Here is a 17,500-nt window from a genome sequence, read left to right on the forward strand (position 1 = left end):
GAGAGAGAGAGAGAGAGAGAGAGAGAGAGAGAGGGAGAGAGAGAGAGAGATAAAGAGTGAGAGAGAGAGAGATAAAAAGAGAGAGAGAGAGAGAGAGAGAGAGAGGGAGAGAGAGAGAGATAAAGAGAGAGAGAGAGAGACAGCTACTAACTACAACCATCCAGTGTTCTTTATCTCTGCACAGTGTCCATCAACTTCTCAAGGAAGTGGAGGTAATTAAATTCATAGTGTGTGTGCGCTGGTGTGTTTTTCTAGATTATCATTGTATAACATGGTCTTGAGAGAATTCATCTGTGAGAGAAAAAAATAATACCTTGATAAACAGCCCATTTCAATTACCCTGCTGCCCCCTGTCCTCTGACGCCAGTAGAGAGGCAGAAGATTCACTCAAGTCAGTGGTGCCGAGGCCCTTAATGAATGATCAAATATATGTTTATGAAGGGAAGGGGTTAGCGGAAGAGAACCTCTCACACACTCTCTGTGACCCATTGAGCTCCCACACTCAACCTGGTAAACCTTCTCTTTGAAGTGTGTATTTTGCCACTGAGATAATCTTGGATAATCCCTGCCACATTTTCAGAAGTGACGCAAACTTCGTCTTCTTTTTTTTTCCGTCTCTGTAATGTAATCCTGTATTCTTCATCTACTTTGTCTTTTTTCTTCCACCTATTTGGTTTTTTTTCGTTTTTCTTTTTTTTTGCATTTCAAGTGCTTCTGCTAGGCCTCGGCCTGGGGATGGAGAGAGAGAGAGAGGGGAAGGTGAAAAAAGAACAAAAGGGAGATGTGTCTTCCCACAACAAAGTGCGCAGCGGGAGCGGCATCACCAGCAGCGGCATCACCAGCAGCGTGGCATCCACAGCCCGAGCGCCAACCAGGAGCGGGACCGGGCAGAACAAAGGCCAAGCCAAGAGGACGGGGAGCGGCAAAGTGGCAAAGAGTGAAAGGAAAACCACAGGGCCGCGGAACGACGCGGGCTGCTCTGCCATCGGTGGCATATGCCAACGCAACACCTACGTGTGCCAAGGCAGATACCTAAAGGAGAAGTGTGCCGGCTCGCCCGGGCGCCAGTGCTGCATGCCAGGTTCTCTGCATCACCGGGAACACCGGTTCTAAACATCTACATTTCCAACTTTTATTCATTTTTATAAAACCTGTAAACATCTCCCATGGAGTCACACATGCTGAAATGCTTCTCTCTCTTTCTCTCTCTTTCCCCTCCTCTCTGCAGCAGGGGCCTGGAATGTGTTCTGTGCTGGGCACCATCACAATCGAGTGAGGGCCTGCGACGGGTTTGGCTGTGGAGCTTTCAACTCTGTCAGGTAGTCTACCTCTGGCAGCGCTGTCTCACTCCCCACAGAGAGCAGCACACTGCCCTCATCTGGCCTGGGACCGGCTCTCCCTGAGTGTGTGATGTGAATACTGGTCATGCCTGCCAGTGTGTGTGTGTGTGTGTATGTATGTGTGGGCGTGTTGTGTTTATGTTGCATTTCTGTTTGTGTACTTTGTATTTGTATATATTTGAGAGCATTACTACTATTATGCAAACTGTGACTTTGCACATTAGAGCATTATATGTAGTTTGGTATAAAGATGCTGATCATACGAGAGAGGACAGGGCCCAGTTTCCCGAACGCTAAAAAGGACTTGAAATCGGTCGCAAGAGGAATATTGCAGAGCGGTTTCCCGACGCCGCACCTACGGCAATGATGAGTCTATGATGTCGCCAAAATCCACGTAGGCCGTTAAGATACGTCGTTATCGGGAAACTAGGCCCAGGTTCATATAGAGCTCATTCGGTGGCAAACTATTTCCACTAGTGAAGTCTTACTGTCTTTCAATTGCCATCTACTTGACTAAATGCCATTTATTTCACTTAAAGCATTCCTATCTAAAAACATGGGCATTACATCAAGCATTTGTGGCTTATTTTTTTTTGATTGGCTGATTTTATGTGTAGGTGTGCGTCTTAGCCTCCTCTCTCTTTTATCCCGACTGAAATGAGCGTGGGGACCTGCGGTGAGAACATCTGCCCTGCCAGATTCTTTCTGTTCTTTCGCCTCAAGTCTGAAAGCCACAGAAGTCATTTTCTGGCAAGCAGGCGCTTTAGAAGTCGTAAGGACTCCAAAGGACTGAAACTGAGCACAGAGAGATTACAGGGAGGAATGATCTGTGGAGACGCCTGTAGAAGTGTGTCATCCTTGCCGAGCTGACATTTTGTCTGTGTTTTACTTTTCTTCACTTGTCTGATTGTTCACTTAGCAATTGTTCACAACACAGAAAAGTGGAAACTGATTAGAGTTCAAAGGGCATGTTTCTTTTTCCAACCAAGTTTGACAGTCATCACAAGCCTGCCACTGGGATATCATTGTGCATTTTACATTAACATTGTGCATTTTACATTAACATTGTGCATTTTACATTAACGTTGTGCATTTTACAATAACATTGTGCATTTTACATTGACATTGTGCATTTTACATTGACATTGTGCATTTTACAATAACATTGTGCATTTTACATTAACATTGTGCATTTTACATTAACGTTGTGCATTTTACAATAACATTGTGCATTTTACATTGACATTGTGCATTTTACATTGACATTGTGCATTTTACAATAACATTGTGCATTTTACATTGACATTGTGCATTTTACATTGACATTGTGCATTTTACAATAACATTGTGCATTTTACATTGACGTTGTGCATTTTACATTGACATTGTGCATTTTACATTAACATTGTGCATTTTACATTAACGTTGTGCATTTTACAACAACATTGTGCATTTTACATTGACATTGTGCATTCTACATTAACATTGTGCATTCTACATTAACATTGTGCATTCTTCATTAACATTGTGCATTCTACATTAACATTGTGCATTCTACATTAACATTGTGCATTCTACATTGACATTGTGCATTCTACATTAACATTGTGCATTCTACATTAACATTGTGCATTCTACATTAACATTGTGCATTCTACATTAACATTGTGCATTTTACTTTCAATTTTCTCTTTCAGTGTAAGAGTTGCATAAGGCAGAAGCACGGTTTTATCAAATGCTTTGCATATAAGGCTGTTAATGTTATTGGCTCATTTACGTCTTGCAGAAATGATGCTCTTCACAAAGGAGTTGACGTTGTGTGTGATGATTACGGCAACATCAATGCACCTTTCACCGGTACATTGGGTGGTCCCGTTGGCCGCCGCGGAACTGATGGCATCCAGTTTGATGGCGTTAAACTCTCCAATTCTGGTAAGTCTACTGTCTTACATTAACTCTTCTCAGAGTATGAGCCTGACAGTGGTGATTCCGGACGTGGAAATTTTCCTTACCAAGGTGCATCTACCTGATTGTCCTGAATGAGAGAGGATGAGTAAGGAATGCATTTGGTAGCATTTTTTATTACTGAGCATATGGCTTTAAAGTTACAAGCATAAATGCACCTCCAACTTTAACCCATTGGTGGCGCTAGAGTTCTCAAGGCACAGACATGAATCTTGGTGAAAAGAATCATGGAGACTTTCCCCAATCAGGGCAAGGCATACGCTCCAATGGCCGAAGGAGATAAAGAAGATCATTAATAGGAAAAGGTAGAACACAACGGCCTGCGCAGCTTTTTCCCTTGGCCTCCCTTTACAAAAGCGAACCAGAAACCCCCACGCAGTGTTAGCGCAGGGTGTCGCCAAAATCCACGTAGGCCGTTAAGATACGTCGTTATCGGGAAACTAGGCCCAGGTTCATATAGAGCTCATTCGGTGGCAAACTATTTCCACTAGTGAAGTCTTACTGTCTTTCAATTGCCATCTACTTGACTAAATGCCATTTATTTCACTTAAAGCATTCCTATCTAAAAACATGGGCATTACATCAAGCATTTGTGGCTTATTTTTTTTTGATTGGCTGATTTTATGTGTAGGTGTGCGTCTTAGCCTCCTCTCTCTTTTATCCCGACTGAAATGAGCGTGGGGACCTGCGGTGAGAACATCTGCCCTGCCAGATTCTTTCTGTTCTTTCGCCTCAAGTCTGAAAGCCACAGAAGTCATTTTCTGGCAAGCAGGCGCTTTAGAAGTCGTAAGGACTCCAAAGGACTGAAACTGAGCACAGAGAGATTACAGGGAGGAATGATCTGTGGAGACGCCTGTAGAAGTGTGTCATCCTTGCCGAGCTGACATTTTGTCTGTGTTTTACTTTTCTTCACTTGTCTGATTGTTCACTTAGCAATTGTTCACAACACAGAAAAGTGGAAACTGATTAGAGTTCAAAGGGCATGTTTCTTTTTCCAACCAAGTTTGACAGTCATCACAAGCCTGCCACTGGGATATCATTGTGCATTTTACATTAACATTGCATTAACAAGCATAAATGCACCTCCAACTTTAACCCATTGGTGGCGCTAGAGTTCTCAAGGCACAGACATGAATCTTGGTGAAAAGAATCATGGAGACTTTCCCCAATCAGGGCAAGGCATACGCTCCAATGGCCGAAGGAGATAAAGAAGATCATTAATAGGAAAAGGTAGAACACAACGGCCTGCGCAGCTTTTTCCCTTGGCCTCCCTTTACAAAAGCGAACCAGAAACCCCCACGCAGTGTTAGCGCAGGGCACGTCCAGGGCTAATATCTCATTAGAGAGGAAGCTAGGGCTGATTTCGGAGGATTAGGGGAGAGCGCGGAGGAGGGCTGAGATCTCCCTGAACTTCTCATTGCCTTTGACATCAGGACCTTGGAATTTATGAAATCCCATCAAAGGCAAAAAAAACTCATAATCGTTCCACGCTAATGACCATCATTAGAGTGGAGCACGGCATCGCTATTAGAGTAAGCAATGCGGATTAGCAAGCAGCGTTTCTTACTGAACAAACACGTAATAAATGCAGAGAGGCAGTGAACGGCATCATGGGAGGGGTACGCCCCCCCCCCCCCCCTCCCCCCTCCCTCTCTTATGGGGGGGGGGTAATAGACATGGGTTGTATCAGGCACAAATCATCAAAGCGTTTTTAAGACGCCTGACACATGGCGTGCCGTGCGGCCTGTCTGGTTTGCTTCTGCAGCGCACTGTGTGAAGATCTTCAACGTCCGCCCCCACCGCTACACCGGGCCCATCACCCAGGGCCAGACGCTGGGCTACCTGCTGCCTCTGCAGGAGCGCTTCTCCGGCATCACCTCACATCTGGAGCTGCAGATGTGTGACCTGTCCGACCCCACACCCTTCCTCTGAAACATCAGTGGACCTGTCCGAACCCCACACCCCTCCTCTGAAACATCAGTGGACCTGTCCGACCCCACACCCCTCCTCTGAAACATGAGTGGACCTGTCCGACCCCACACCCCTCCTCTGAAACATCAGTGGACCTGTCCGACCCCACACCCTTCATCTGAACCATCAGTGGACCTGTCCGACCCCACACCCCTCCTCTGAAACATCAGTGGACCTGTCCGACCCCACACCCTTCATCTGAACCATCAGTGGACCTGTCCGACCCCACACCCCTCCTCTGAAAGATCAATGGACCTGTCCGACCCCACACCACTCCTCTGAAACATCAGTGGACCTGTCCGACCCCACACCCCTCCTCTGAAACATCAGTGGACCTGTCCGACCCCACACCCCTCCTCTGAAAGATCAGTGGACCTGTCCGACCCCACACCACTCCTCTGAAACATCAGTGGACCTGTCCGACCCCACACCACTCCTCTGAAACATCAGCGGACAGGATTGTAGAACAGGCCTGTGAGGGTTGTTGTATACGTAGAGTAATGTGGCAGTAAGCCTGGCTTCCTGCTGGTGTAATATTTACATTTATATTTAGTCATTTAGCAGACGCTTTTATCCAAAGCGACGTACTGTACATGGGGGAGAACAGTCAAGCTATGAGCAATAGAGACCTGGTGTAACAATAAATACTCTTTTAGTACTTTACATAATAAATAGAGAGGGGGAAAAAAAGTGCAGTAATGTAACTGCTGCGAGTGCAGGTTAAGTAATATTGCAGTGTAACATTGCAGTGTGTCTATCATTGTTTACCACAGAAGAGCTTTCAACAGAACAGCTGTCAATGTTTCTGCCATAACCAGGGTAGCTTTATAATGCCTACTTACTTCACAGTGGTGCAGAAGGCGCAGACAGATATTGTTATTCAATGAGGTAATGTGTTGCAGAAGGCGCCGACAGATATTGTTATTCAATGAGGTAATGTGTTGCAGAAGGCGCCGACAGATATTGTTATTCATTGAGGTTGCATTCTAAACATTATACATTGATTCAATGCAGATATTTCTATGCTTTACTACTATTAACAACCACAAGATGGCAGTAGATGTGTATTTTATTTTTTGCAGACGACTCACTTCTAGCTCACTTACTAAGCTGTTTGTAAACATTCCTCTCAGACAGTTGTGTACAAAGCAATAATGAAAGGCAAAACTGTTGCAGATAGTAAAGAATCATAATAAACTGTCACTTTACTTTATAAACCACATTGTATTACTTTGCAAAATGATTTCTCATAGTGAGAGCAAGCGTCAGAAGAGTGGTAGACCTGGCTGTACTTAGGACTTGAGTGCTACCTTAAATGTATTTATCATGTGGTATAAAAATAGATGAATGGGTTCCTACCACAAGAGAGACCACAAGTTTTGCTATTTATCATAGAAGACATTTACTTTTTCTGCGAAATCTGTATACTGTACGTTATGTTATTGTAGGAGAAGCCTTATCTATAACAAATGACAGATCTGTGGTCAAATAAGATTGCCCGTCCCGGCTTAAACTTATTTATTTTCATGATGAGTCTCAGATGGTTTTGTGCTGTTCTGTACTTCCCACTACAGGTATAGACTAATACTCTTAACATGATAGGGATTTTGATATCCTGTAAACACTATAATCTTAAAAAAAATGTCAGTCTCTTATTGGAGCTCAGTCTTTACAAACACGTGTGTTGGGTCTTGAGGAACTTTGGCAGTGCACATAGTCAAACACAAGGAATCATTCATTCACCTCTACTGTGTGGTCTGGGCTACAGTAGTTGCCTAGAGCTGAACACATGATCTTTGATTGAGTGTTTCTGGGGGTAACTGGTAAAATATTAGCCAAACTGCCACCTGAAATTTCAGCTACTGGGCTCCACATGCAACACCATCCATTTTGACAAAAAACATTGGGTTTCTATATGCCAAGTTGTCAGCGTCACCACATTCTCTGACGACAACAAATAGCCGTTATTGTAATCAGACCACAGGCAACTTATTACTGCCAACCTCCGTCCGAAAACTCCCTAAACTTTGTAGAAATGTAGACAAACCCCTGGTTCTGTTACACAGACTTGCTCAGTTGTGGAAATACAATTTCAAAATACACATTTACAGTTTTATAGTTTAATATTCCACATAACACACACAAATGTTTTTAAGAATGGTATAGTTTGCATTTGAAAGCTAACTAAAACCATAGGCCAATGTATAAACAAACCTCCTTTCTGACACGGCTCACTGTGAGCGCGTCTCCTTTAAGAGCGACCAGGGCCGGGCTCCGCAGACCTCACAGCTATCGAATTAGTCTCGGTGAGCTAGGATAGGCTGGGAGTTTTGGTCCAGGCCTGGGCCAACAAACAGGACGGGAAAAAGAAAGGAGCCGCTGCCTAATGTGTTACAGGAAACTCGACGTGGACTATGCACATGAATTGAACGCAGGCGACTGTTTTTTTTTTATCACGATTCCAACCCGCGAATGGTGATAAGTTACTGAGGATACTTTGGATTTAGTTCGGATCGCTGTTGAGCTGGACCGCAATTCTTAGTGCAATTCACGTTTGACTGCATCATGCCGAGGCGGACCGTTCACGAAGTAACAGTTCAAGATGTGCAGAAGAGGAGAAACCCCAGCAAACACTATGTAAGTCGCTGACAATGTCTCACAGGCTTTCTTAAACATGTCATGGTGTGTGTCAATAAGCTCACTGTTTGCTTCAACCCCTTAGTTGCTTGGTCTTTGGTAGCCCAACATGCACGGAACTGTTCAACAAAGAAGAGAAGGAAAAATCTCCTTTGAGAGTATCAAATTACATTTAATACAAAACCAAGTTGTTTTTGAAGTTTAATTTGGTCAGCAATGTGGTTGACTCCTTCGGACTAGTGTAGTGTTTCTAGTGAATCACAAACATCTGGGGAGAAAAGTCAGTGATGAGGTCAAATTTAAACACCAGAGCTGTAGAGCGTCTTTATCTGAACTGCACCCTTACGCCTCTGTTACTGTTAAGCCGTTAGGCTGTAGCATGCACGAACAATTCCAGAGGTTTTTCCCAAGGCCTCAACATCTGCAAATGCCAGAGCCGCTCCTTTCCAAGAGGACTCTTTTGTGTGGACTTCCCTCCCTCCTTCCCATCCCCCCCACCACCACCATCTATGAAAGTTTGAGCTTTACACTGCCACGATACTGACTGTAATATTAAAGCAGCTCTGTATTCATAGCCACGTTACTACAGCTACAGTTGTTTCTGGTTTGTTGTTATCATTGTTTTGGCTTTTGTTCTGCATTCCGGTAACTGTAAGTGCTGTTTGGCAACGACACACAGTTAGGTCTGATGAATGATGCCACTGGGACCAGCCCTACCCACTCTATGGAATGAATGCAATGACATAATATGGCCATGCAGAGTTGCAGCGTTCGACTCCAAGCCCTCTTCAACTTATTTGGTGGGGAGTCAATTATTTTCTGTCCAGTGCTCCTCTGACTCTCTCTCTCTCTCTCTCTCTCTCTTGGATACACACACACACACACACACACACACACACACACACACACACACACACACACACACACACACACACACACACACACTTTCATACTCACACACACACACACACACACACTCTCACACTCATACTCATACTCATACTCACACACACACACACACACACACACACACACACACACACACACACACACACACACACACACTCACACACTCACACACAGACACGTACAGTCTGCGTTCTCCTCTCTAACCCCAACCCTCAGTAACTTTGTCCTCAGTGAGAGGGCTGCTTATAAGAAGCCTGGGATGTTTGCCAGTAGAAGCAATAAGCCAGACAGAATCACAATGTAGTTTCCTATCACTGCTCTGGCCTGTTGTTTCTCTCTCCCCCCCCCCCCCCCCCCCGCCCCCTCTCCTCAGAGGAAAGTGTTGGACGTTTATTTCATCCAGCTGACCATTGTGTCACACAGCAGAAGGCCACAAATTCTTCAGGTTTAATTGGTTTTTGTACCTGTCAGTGAATGATGTCCAATAATATTGAGACTTTACAATGGAGGTGTTTCCCCCTCCTCTTCCATTTCCTTCTGAGGATATTAGATGGCGGATGATTCATGGACAATGAAATGGTCCTAGGCTGTGTCAACCGTTTCCTTCTTATTCTCATGCCAATACATTTTATAAGTACCAGTGTCAGGCCTTATTTCGTGTTGTCATACTTTTCGAAAACCGTCAACTGCAAGTCACTATATTTAACTTTTCTTACAGAGTTCACTTTATTTCTTTTGCAAATTCACAGTGGCATGCTCTTGGAAAAATAACAAAGACTGTTGACAAATGAATCGTCGCGGATATGAGATGATTTGTCACAGAAGAACAACAAAGCCGGCACAACACGCGGCCACTGAAAGATAAACTATTTGAGCTAAGTTAAACAAGTATAAATGCCAGCCCGTTTCCACCCCCCCCCCCCCCCCCCGTGTTCTTTGAAGACTGCTTCAGGAGGACAGACTCAACAGTTTTCTCGTATGGATGACACAAGCCTGGTCTGAATCATATGTGTCATCATAATGAAGCCCTTTGTCTGCGCGCGTGTGTGCGTGTGTGCGCGTGTGTGCGTGTGTGCGTGTGTGTGCGTGTGTGCGTGTGTGTGCGTGTGTGTGCGTGTGTGTGTGTGCGTGTGTGTGTGTGTGTGCGTGTGTGTGCGTGTGTGTGTGTGCGTGTGTGTGCGTGTGTGTGTGTGTGTGTGTGTGTGTGTGTGTGTGTGTGTGTGTGTGTGTGAGGTTGTGGAGGCACAGAAGTGAGGGAGGGGGGGGGGGGGGGTAGCGGGAAGCTGTTCCCTGGTGTGACCTCACAGGATGTACCTCCTGTGGTCAGTGTGAGAGGATGAGACCGCGTGAGGCCAACCAGCCACGCTGCCACACTGCCCCTGTGTCTGTATCTGTGTGCTATTGCATCACATTCGATGGGGCAATCTAAAGTTACACAAGCTTTTGTGGTGGTGATGCTTTTGTGCTAAACCAAGTCACTGACATGTGAAAACATGTGCTCAAACAGAATTTAAAAAGTAATCTACATTATCCAAACCCAAAACAGATCCACTATGTTTCAAATTAACATAGCACTTTGTATCTTCAACAATGGTTTCTGTGGAACATTCATGGATAATGTATGTAGCTGCAGAAATCTGGTTTAATGATGTGATTATGTGTAATTGAGATGTATACATGATTGAACTGAGCCAACATTTCCCCCCCATCTCTTCCGATCCCAGGTTTACCTCATCAAAGTCTTCTGGTCCGATGGCAGCACCGAGGTCATCTACAGGAGATACAGTAAATTCTTCGATCTACAGGTGTGTTATTTTCATCAAGTTGTATTTTTCTTTGACATGAACACTTAATCTACAACTTATATTCTTCTTTGACGAACACTTAATCTACAGGTGTGTTATTTTCATCAAGATGTATTCTTCTTTGACATGAACACTTAATCTACAGGTGTGTTATTTTCATCAAGATATATTCTTCTTTGACATGAACACTTAATCTACAGGTGTGTTATTTTTCATGAAGTCGTATTTTTCTTTGACATGAACAGATAAGACTATCAGAATGCACAAATGCCTACATTTCACCCACGGGCCCCCTCACATGGTGTTTCCTACGCAGAGTATAAAAAACAGTTAGATATCCGTTATTCATCAGTTAAACAGCAAGCAGGAGTATGTTCTTTTATCATGAATGTTTGACTTATTTTTTGTCTCAAAGTCACCGTTTGCTACTAATCTAGGACGTCTTGTACAGCACTTTTTTTTTTTTTTATATATATATATAGTTTAACAGTTTTACTATTTGATGCAGATGTTTTTGTCGATCAGGCTTTAAAATTACAAAAGCAGATTCGGAAAATGAACTAATGGAGAATTTAGAGCTGGAAACGGACGCAGTTTTAAAACCTCAGAAATGTCTATTTTGGACTTGGATGTCACTTTGGAAGGTTGTTCGTACCAGGGAGAAGCTCTTTAGTCTTCTCAGTCCTCTGCTCCACCCAAGACAGTCCTCTGTCAGTGCCATCTTATCTAAAGAAAACAACACGTTTCTGCCTTTCTTTGTAATTTCATTGATTTGTGGCCTTCAAAGGAAAGCAGACGTTTTTAGAGAAGTAAGAGACACAAAAGCCCTTTTTGGCCACAAATATCTCCACTGCATCTTGGCCAAAAAAGGACATTCGAGCAGGACAGCGTTTTTACCATCCCAATAAACCTAAGCTGTCTTCAGTAATCATTCATCAGAGCTGTTCGGCCTCTCTGGGTCATTCGCTGTGCTTCACTTGAAGTAACTTAACCTTGATGAATGAGGAGCAACATTAACATCAAATGTCCTGTGACGTGTCGCAGTGCTTATCTTAAGTCACTCAAAACATGCCACTGACCGAGTTAGAGAGTTATGGCCATATATTTATATGTACATACAGTATATATTCAGCATTTGTTTGATTTAATATGCCAGGCAATGGTGGAATGAAAGTTATTACTCTCATGGGATGATTTGAAATATGATGTCATAAGATATACATATAAACCTGAAGAGCGATATGGAAGTTTAGTATAAAACTCTCATGGGATGTTATGAAATGTGATGTCAAAAGATATACATATAAACCTGGAGAACTATATGAAAGTTTAGTATAAAAGTACTGCCAAGGGAGCCATTCCCTCATCTTAGTAAAAGTTCAGGGTTTATGCTTGAATGTGAGAGTTAAAGCAGCATTAAGGAGTTCTGGCTAGTGAACTCACTATCTAAAAAAGCCTGAAAAAACACCACCAACAGCCCAGTTGGCACGGATAAAAGCTTGCGAAGATGCTAACTGCATGGTACCATGCATGCTTTTGGTGAGATTTTTGGTGATGTGCTGTGAAAGCTTTTTGTTTTCATTTCCGCCGTGTGTTCCATCGTGGACCACAGAACTACATACAATGCATTGCCTGGCTGGCTAGTCAAAACGGCAGCTGTGTGTAAATCGGTCCAAAACGATTTTGAATATCATATCAAAAGTAGTTGCTCAATATGCTAACATACCTCAAAAAGTGACATATTGTTACGCAGTGTTGCTTAAAGCGTAGATATTTTGTTGTACCCTTGAAAGGGTATCCAGGTGATGAGTGATGAGTGATGCATAAAGGAAGAGGCCTCTTTGAGGCTTGGCGAGATCAGTTAAACTGTCGTCTCCAAAAGTGGTACATGATTGACTGCATGCGTCAGCTTCATTCACACACAGTGAAGCATAGTTGCGTAAGATGACTGTGAGAAATGATTAGAAAACGGTTGTCAGTGTTTTTGGCAATGGGTGATTTTTGGCCTTTCAAGTGTTTTTCTCTCAGACTCTCATCCTTCACTGTTGATTTGACTCCTTTTTCTGTGTCCTCCCTCTTTCATTCTCTTCCACCTTTCTCTATCTCTTCTTCCTCTTTCATTCCCCCTTTCTTTTTATATCTCTTCCTCCTCTTTCATTCTCTTCCACCTTTCTCTATCTCTTCTTCCTCTTTCATTCCCCCCTTTCTTTCTCTTTCTCTTCTCCCCCAATCATTCTCTTCCTCCTTTCTCTATCTCTTCCTCCTCTTTCATTCCCCCCTTTCTTTCTCTAGCTCTTCTTCCCCTATCATTCCCTCCCTCCTTTCTCTATCTCTTCTCCCCCTTTCTCATTCCCTCCCTCCGCTGGTGTCTGACATTGTTTATGGCTTTTGGAAAAGGTTTCCGGGTATCGGTCCAGAATCTCACCATGACTACTAGAAAGGGGAGCCTTTTTGTCTCAGCTCAGTTCTGGTTTCCCGTCTTTCTTTGATACATCTTTTCCCCAGTAAAACGTCAACTGTTGGGGAAGCACATGCTGACCCAGCACATCGCACTGAGGGCAGGCACAGTCAGCCACAGGAAATACGCCTCCAACAAGTTTGCACATGCTTTGCTGAGCTTTCGGACCGGGCTCCTTGGCCAAATGTTTACAGTGACGCCTGTTCCATTAAGAGGCATTTATGTGCTCTCTGTGTGCGTGTGTGTATGTGCGCGTGTGTGCCTGTCTGCGTGTGTGTGTATGCGCATGTGCATGTGTGTGTGTGTGTGCGTGTCATTACGATTGCATGATTGCTGCTGAAGTAAGCATGTGTGTGAGTTGGTATATTTGTGTGTGTGTGTGTGTATGTGTGTGCATGTGTGTGCATGTGTAGGTATTTGTTTCATTCCAGTGGTTCATTTATTGCTGATTTAAGGGGTGTGTGTGTGTGTGTGTGTGTGTGTGTGTGTTTCTGTCTCTGTCTCTGCCTCTGTCTCTCTATGTCTGTGTATGGGGGGACAGGGTGAACTTTACAACAGATTAAGTCATTATTGAGGTCTCTGAGTCTCACTCATGTTGTCTCCTATGTGGCCCGAGGGGAGACAGACTTCATACGGCCTATGCATGAGGTCGTTGTGTGTGCTGCATGACCACGCCCACTTCCAGAGGATATAGGCTAGACGAGTGGAAGCACTCCTCTGAATAAGCACACTGTCTGACCAAGCGAATCTGACCCGTTAACTTACTGTATACCCGTTATAGATTTCCAGCACATTCTATTGGGCCGCGCCCCAAGCAATACCAGATCATGTGTTCGCCCGCAGTGGGCTGGCAAATATTAGCAGAGCTCTTCGGCCTCTCTGGGTCATTTGCTGTGCTTCACTTGTAGTAACTTAAAACCTTGATGAATGAGGAGCAACATTAACATCAAATCTCCTGTGACGTGTCGCAGTGCTTATCTTAAGTTACTCAAAACATGGCACTGAGTCAGAGAGTTATGGACATATATTTATGTAAACATACAGTATATATCCAGCATTTGTTTGATTTTATATGCCAGGCACTTCAGTCTGGTACTGTAAAGTGGACATCATAGCCAGGGCTAAACCCTGTTAAAACTATTGTTGATCTCATTTTAGGTGTTGAAATAGTAGTTCAATCTTGGGTGTTTCCTAGTTTCTTGAGTTGATTTCCTGTCATACTTGCTGAATAAATGCTCCTTGAAGGCTTTTTGATGTTTAGCCAGTCTACCCACGGTTAAAGGTTAGTATTGTTAGGCTTGGTTCAGGAAACAAATATTGTGTGGTATACCACAGCATAGATGTGGAATTTGTTGTATTTATGTCAAAGCCTTTATAGAGAAAACAAATATATTTATATTTTTTGTTGACAATATTATCCTCTTATTAGGCAAAGACCAAACTAAAAGCTATAAGTGAGCAAACATATTTGCTCGCTCTTGTTGTTATAGTACCGAGTCAACAGACGGTAATTAACTGAAGACTAGTCCCTGTGTGATGTCAGATGACACACTGCTCTCAGGATGGGTCTGTTTTTCTGCTCTTCTCCTCCTCCTCCTCCTCTTCCACATACTCCTCCTCTTCGTCCTTCCGTCAGTCAGTCAGTCAGTCAGTCAGTCAGTCAGTCAGTCAGTCAGTCAGTCAGTCAGTCAGTCAGTCAGTCAGTCAGTCTGCCTGCTGGCCGGCCGGTTGCTTGGTGGGTCATGTGTCTGTGATGAGCGGTGCTTAAAACGGGAGTGGCTCTGGAAGCATATGGCTGTAATTACGGAGCGCTGCATTTGTTTGCTGGTATTCCCAGTCCTGGCACCGGAGGAGTGCGTTAAGGGAAATCTTGCCCCTTCCCCAGAGACAGATGGCTGTCATGTGTTGCTCCGTCCGCCCGCCCGCCCACACACACCCCCCCTGCCCCCCAACCCCCCCCCCCGCCCCGCCCCTCCTCCCCTCTCTTTGTTCATGTAGAGGAAGGTCTGCTTGTAAGTATGATGTCGGGCTGGAGAGTTCAGTGAGAGAAACCAGGCAGCCACTCCCATGAGAAGTGCTGTTGTGCTGAATTGATGTTCTTGGCTTCTGAGCTGGTTCAGTGCTGTGCTTTTTTCCTTCATCCTTGACAGCAGAGTTGAGTAATTCCATGTCAAAGCAACCGATTATTAGAGCTATTTTCCTCACTGACCATCTTGGATTTGCTTCATACTCTATGTAAATAAAGCAACTGGTGGCTTAAATGTTCTGCTTGTATCTTCTTTTGAGATGTGGGGGCTTTAAAAAGAGGGTGTGGCCTTTATGTTATTGCAAAAAAACTAGTCCATATGTCATCACCTTTGAACAATTCATTTTCAGGGATTGTACCATGTTCCTTTGGAGAAATGCTCAGTTGTATTGAAGACTGTCACAAATCGGTTTACGTAAACAATCTCAAAAGGTCAATTTACTTTCAAAAAAGGGCCAAACCCTATTTTTGAAAGTCTCCATATCTCTGGAACGAAAGAGGATACAGGCTTATAATGCTGCACACTAGTTGTTGAGTACCATGGCAACATTTATGAAGTATGAAGCCAAGCCCAAGGTGGTCAGCCGGGAGGTTTCTGTTGATTTCACATGGGAATGACCCCCTGGAGTTCAGGGATTGATATGGGTTAATTAGGCTTTTGGGCTTGCTTGAAAGATTTCACTTTTCGCTTTTACAAGTATCCTGCCCTTTGTAATTATGCTGTTATACATTCATATTAAGGTCTGAAGATGTTGATGATTTTGTGAATAAAGTATGTGTCTGACTAGTCTATCAAATGCAAATAAACCCGCAGTCATAATAATTTCTTGTCTTTGAAGTTATGGATGATAAATAGTACATTAATATAGAATATAAAATTGCAATTAAAATGTGATTCATTGAACGAGGTGTTAAAAGTGTGTGTGTGTGTGTGTGTGTGTGTGTCTGTGCGTGCGTGCATGTGTGTGGAACACTAAGAAGGGACAAAAGACCTCATAAAATCGGGCGAACATTTTAAATGACACGTTCTTTCCTTGACATTGTTGGTACTCTTAGTTTTAATGATGACCCTGTAGGAAGGCCCTGACTGTGGTTCATTCATTAGTGTATTTACCTGCGTGGTTCATTAAAAAGCAGTGGACTCAGGGGTCTGTAGTGTATTTACCTTTGGGTACATTAAAAAGCAGTGGACCCAACGGTCTGACGCGTTGAGTGGCTCAGAGAGGCGCTGGGTCCAGGTGGTGTGACACACTTACGCGTGATGAGGGGGAGCCTGTATTCAGTGCTGCGGTCAGATGAAGTGGCATAGCAGTCACAAGATGAAGGGGTGGGGGTCAGGGGCAGTGATGCCACATGAAGTGGCATAGCAGTCACAGGATGAAGGGGTGGGGGTCAGGGGCAGTGATGCCACATGAAGTGGCATAGCAGTCACAGGATGAAGGGGTGGGGGTCAGGGGCAGTGATGCCACATGAAGTGGCATAGCAGTCACAGGATGAAGGGGTGGGGGTCAGGGGCAGTGATGCCACATGAAGTGGCATAGCAGTCACAGGATGAAGGGGTGGGGGTCAGGGGCAGTGATGCCACATGAAGTGGCATAGCAGTCACAGGATGAAGGGGTGGGGGTCAGGGGCAGTGATGCCACATGAAGTGGCATAGCAGTCACAGGATGAAGGGGTGGGGGTCAGGGGCAGTGATGCCAGGTGGGGGTTGGGGGGGGGGGGGTGGGCTGGTACAGTCTTAGTGTGAGGGATATGAAAGAGCTTCTCTTTTTGGGTTGTTCCTCTTATGCTTCCTTTGGTGCTCTTAGTCCTCGTGGGACTGGCCTTAGGGTTCAAAATGAACGCAGTTCTGGGAGCTCTACTGGTGATTCAAAACTTGTCACGGTCGTCATGACAACTGAAATGGCACACCTTTTGCCTTTCTCCACTGAAGCATCGTGCCTCACTGCAGAAGCCGAGTCATTGTTTATGGAGTGTAGAGAAATAAAGTCAACTGGAGCTCTTTTTTTCCTTTTCTTCTTCTTCTTCTTCTTCTTCTTCTTCTTCTTTTTCTTGTTGTTCTTCTTCTCCTTCTTCACTGGTCAGCTCACGGGAGAATGTGAGAGTAAACTATGTGGGTGTCCCTGAGTAGAGGAGTCGATGCCAGCTCAGGGTGACTGTGTGTGTGTGTGTATGTGTGTGTGTGTGTGTGTGTGTGTGTGTGTGTGTGTGTGTGTGTGTGTGTGTGTGTGTGTGTGTGTGTGTGTGTGTGTGTGTGTGTGTGTGACTGTACTCAGGGGCTGTTTGATGTGGAAGCCATTCTCCACCAGTGTGGAATTACTGAGGAGCAGGAAAAGAATTAGAGAGTAAACAAAGTCAGAGAGAGACCCTTTTTTTATAACCTTAAATA

At 44.3% G+C, this 17,500-nt stretch overlaps 1 protein-coding gene across 1 annotated transcript in view; it reads left to right on the forward strand.

Moving 5' to 3' along the window:
* Nucleotides 1-7,678: 7,678 nt before the first annotated feature.
* Nucleotides 7,679-17,500, forward strand: part of sh3pxd2b (SH3 and PX domains 2B) — a gene marked incomplete at its 3' end in the record, with an annotated part of 48,362 nt that continues 38,540 nt past the window's right edge. Inside the window, exons 1-2 of the mRNA XM_080849577.1 lie at nucleotides 7,679-7,913; nucleotides 10,547-10,627. Coding sequence (XP_080705703.1) covers nucleotides 7,842-7,913; nucleotides 10,547-10,627 — 153 coding nt within the window. The 5' untranslated portion in view covers nucleotides 7,679-7,841. The remainder of the gene's footprint in view (nucleotides 7,914-10,546; nucleotides 10,628-17,500) is intronic.

This window comes from Sprattus sprattus, assembly GCF_963457725.1.
Source record: "Sprattus sprattus genome assembly, chromosome: 1".
Taxonomy (NCBI): domain Eukaryota; kingdom Metazoa; phylum Chordata; class Actinopteri; order Clupeiformes; family Clupeidae; genus Sprattus; species Sprattus sprattus.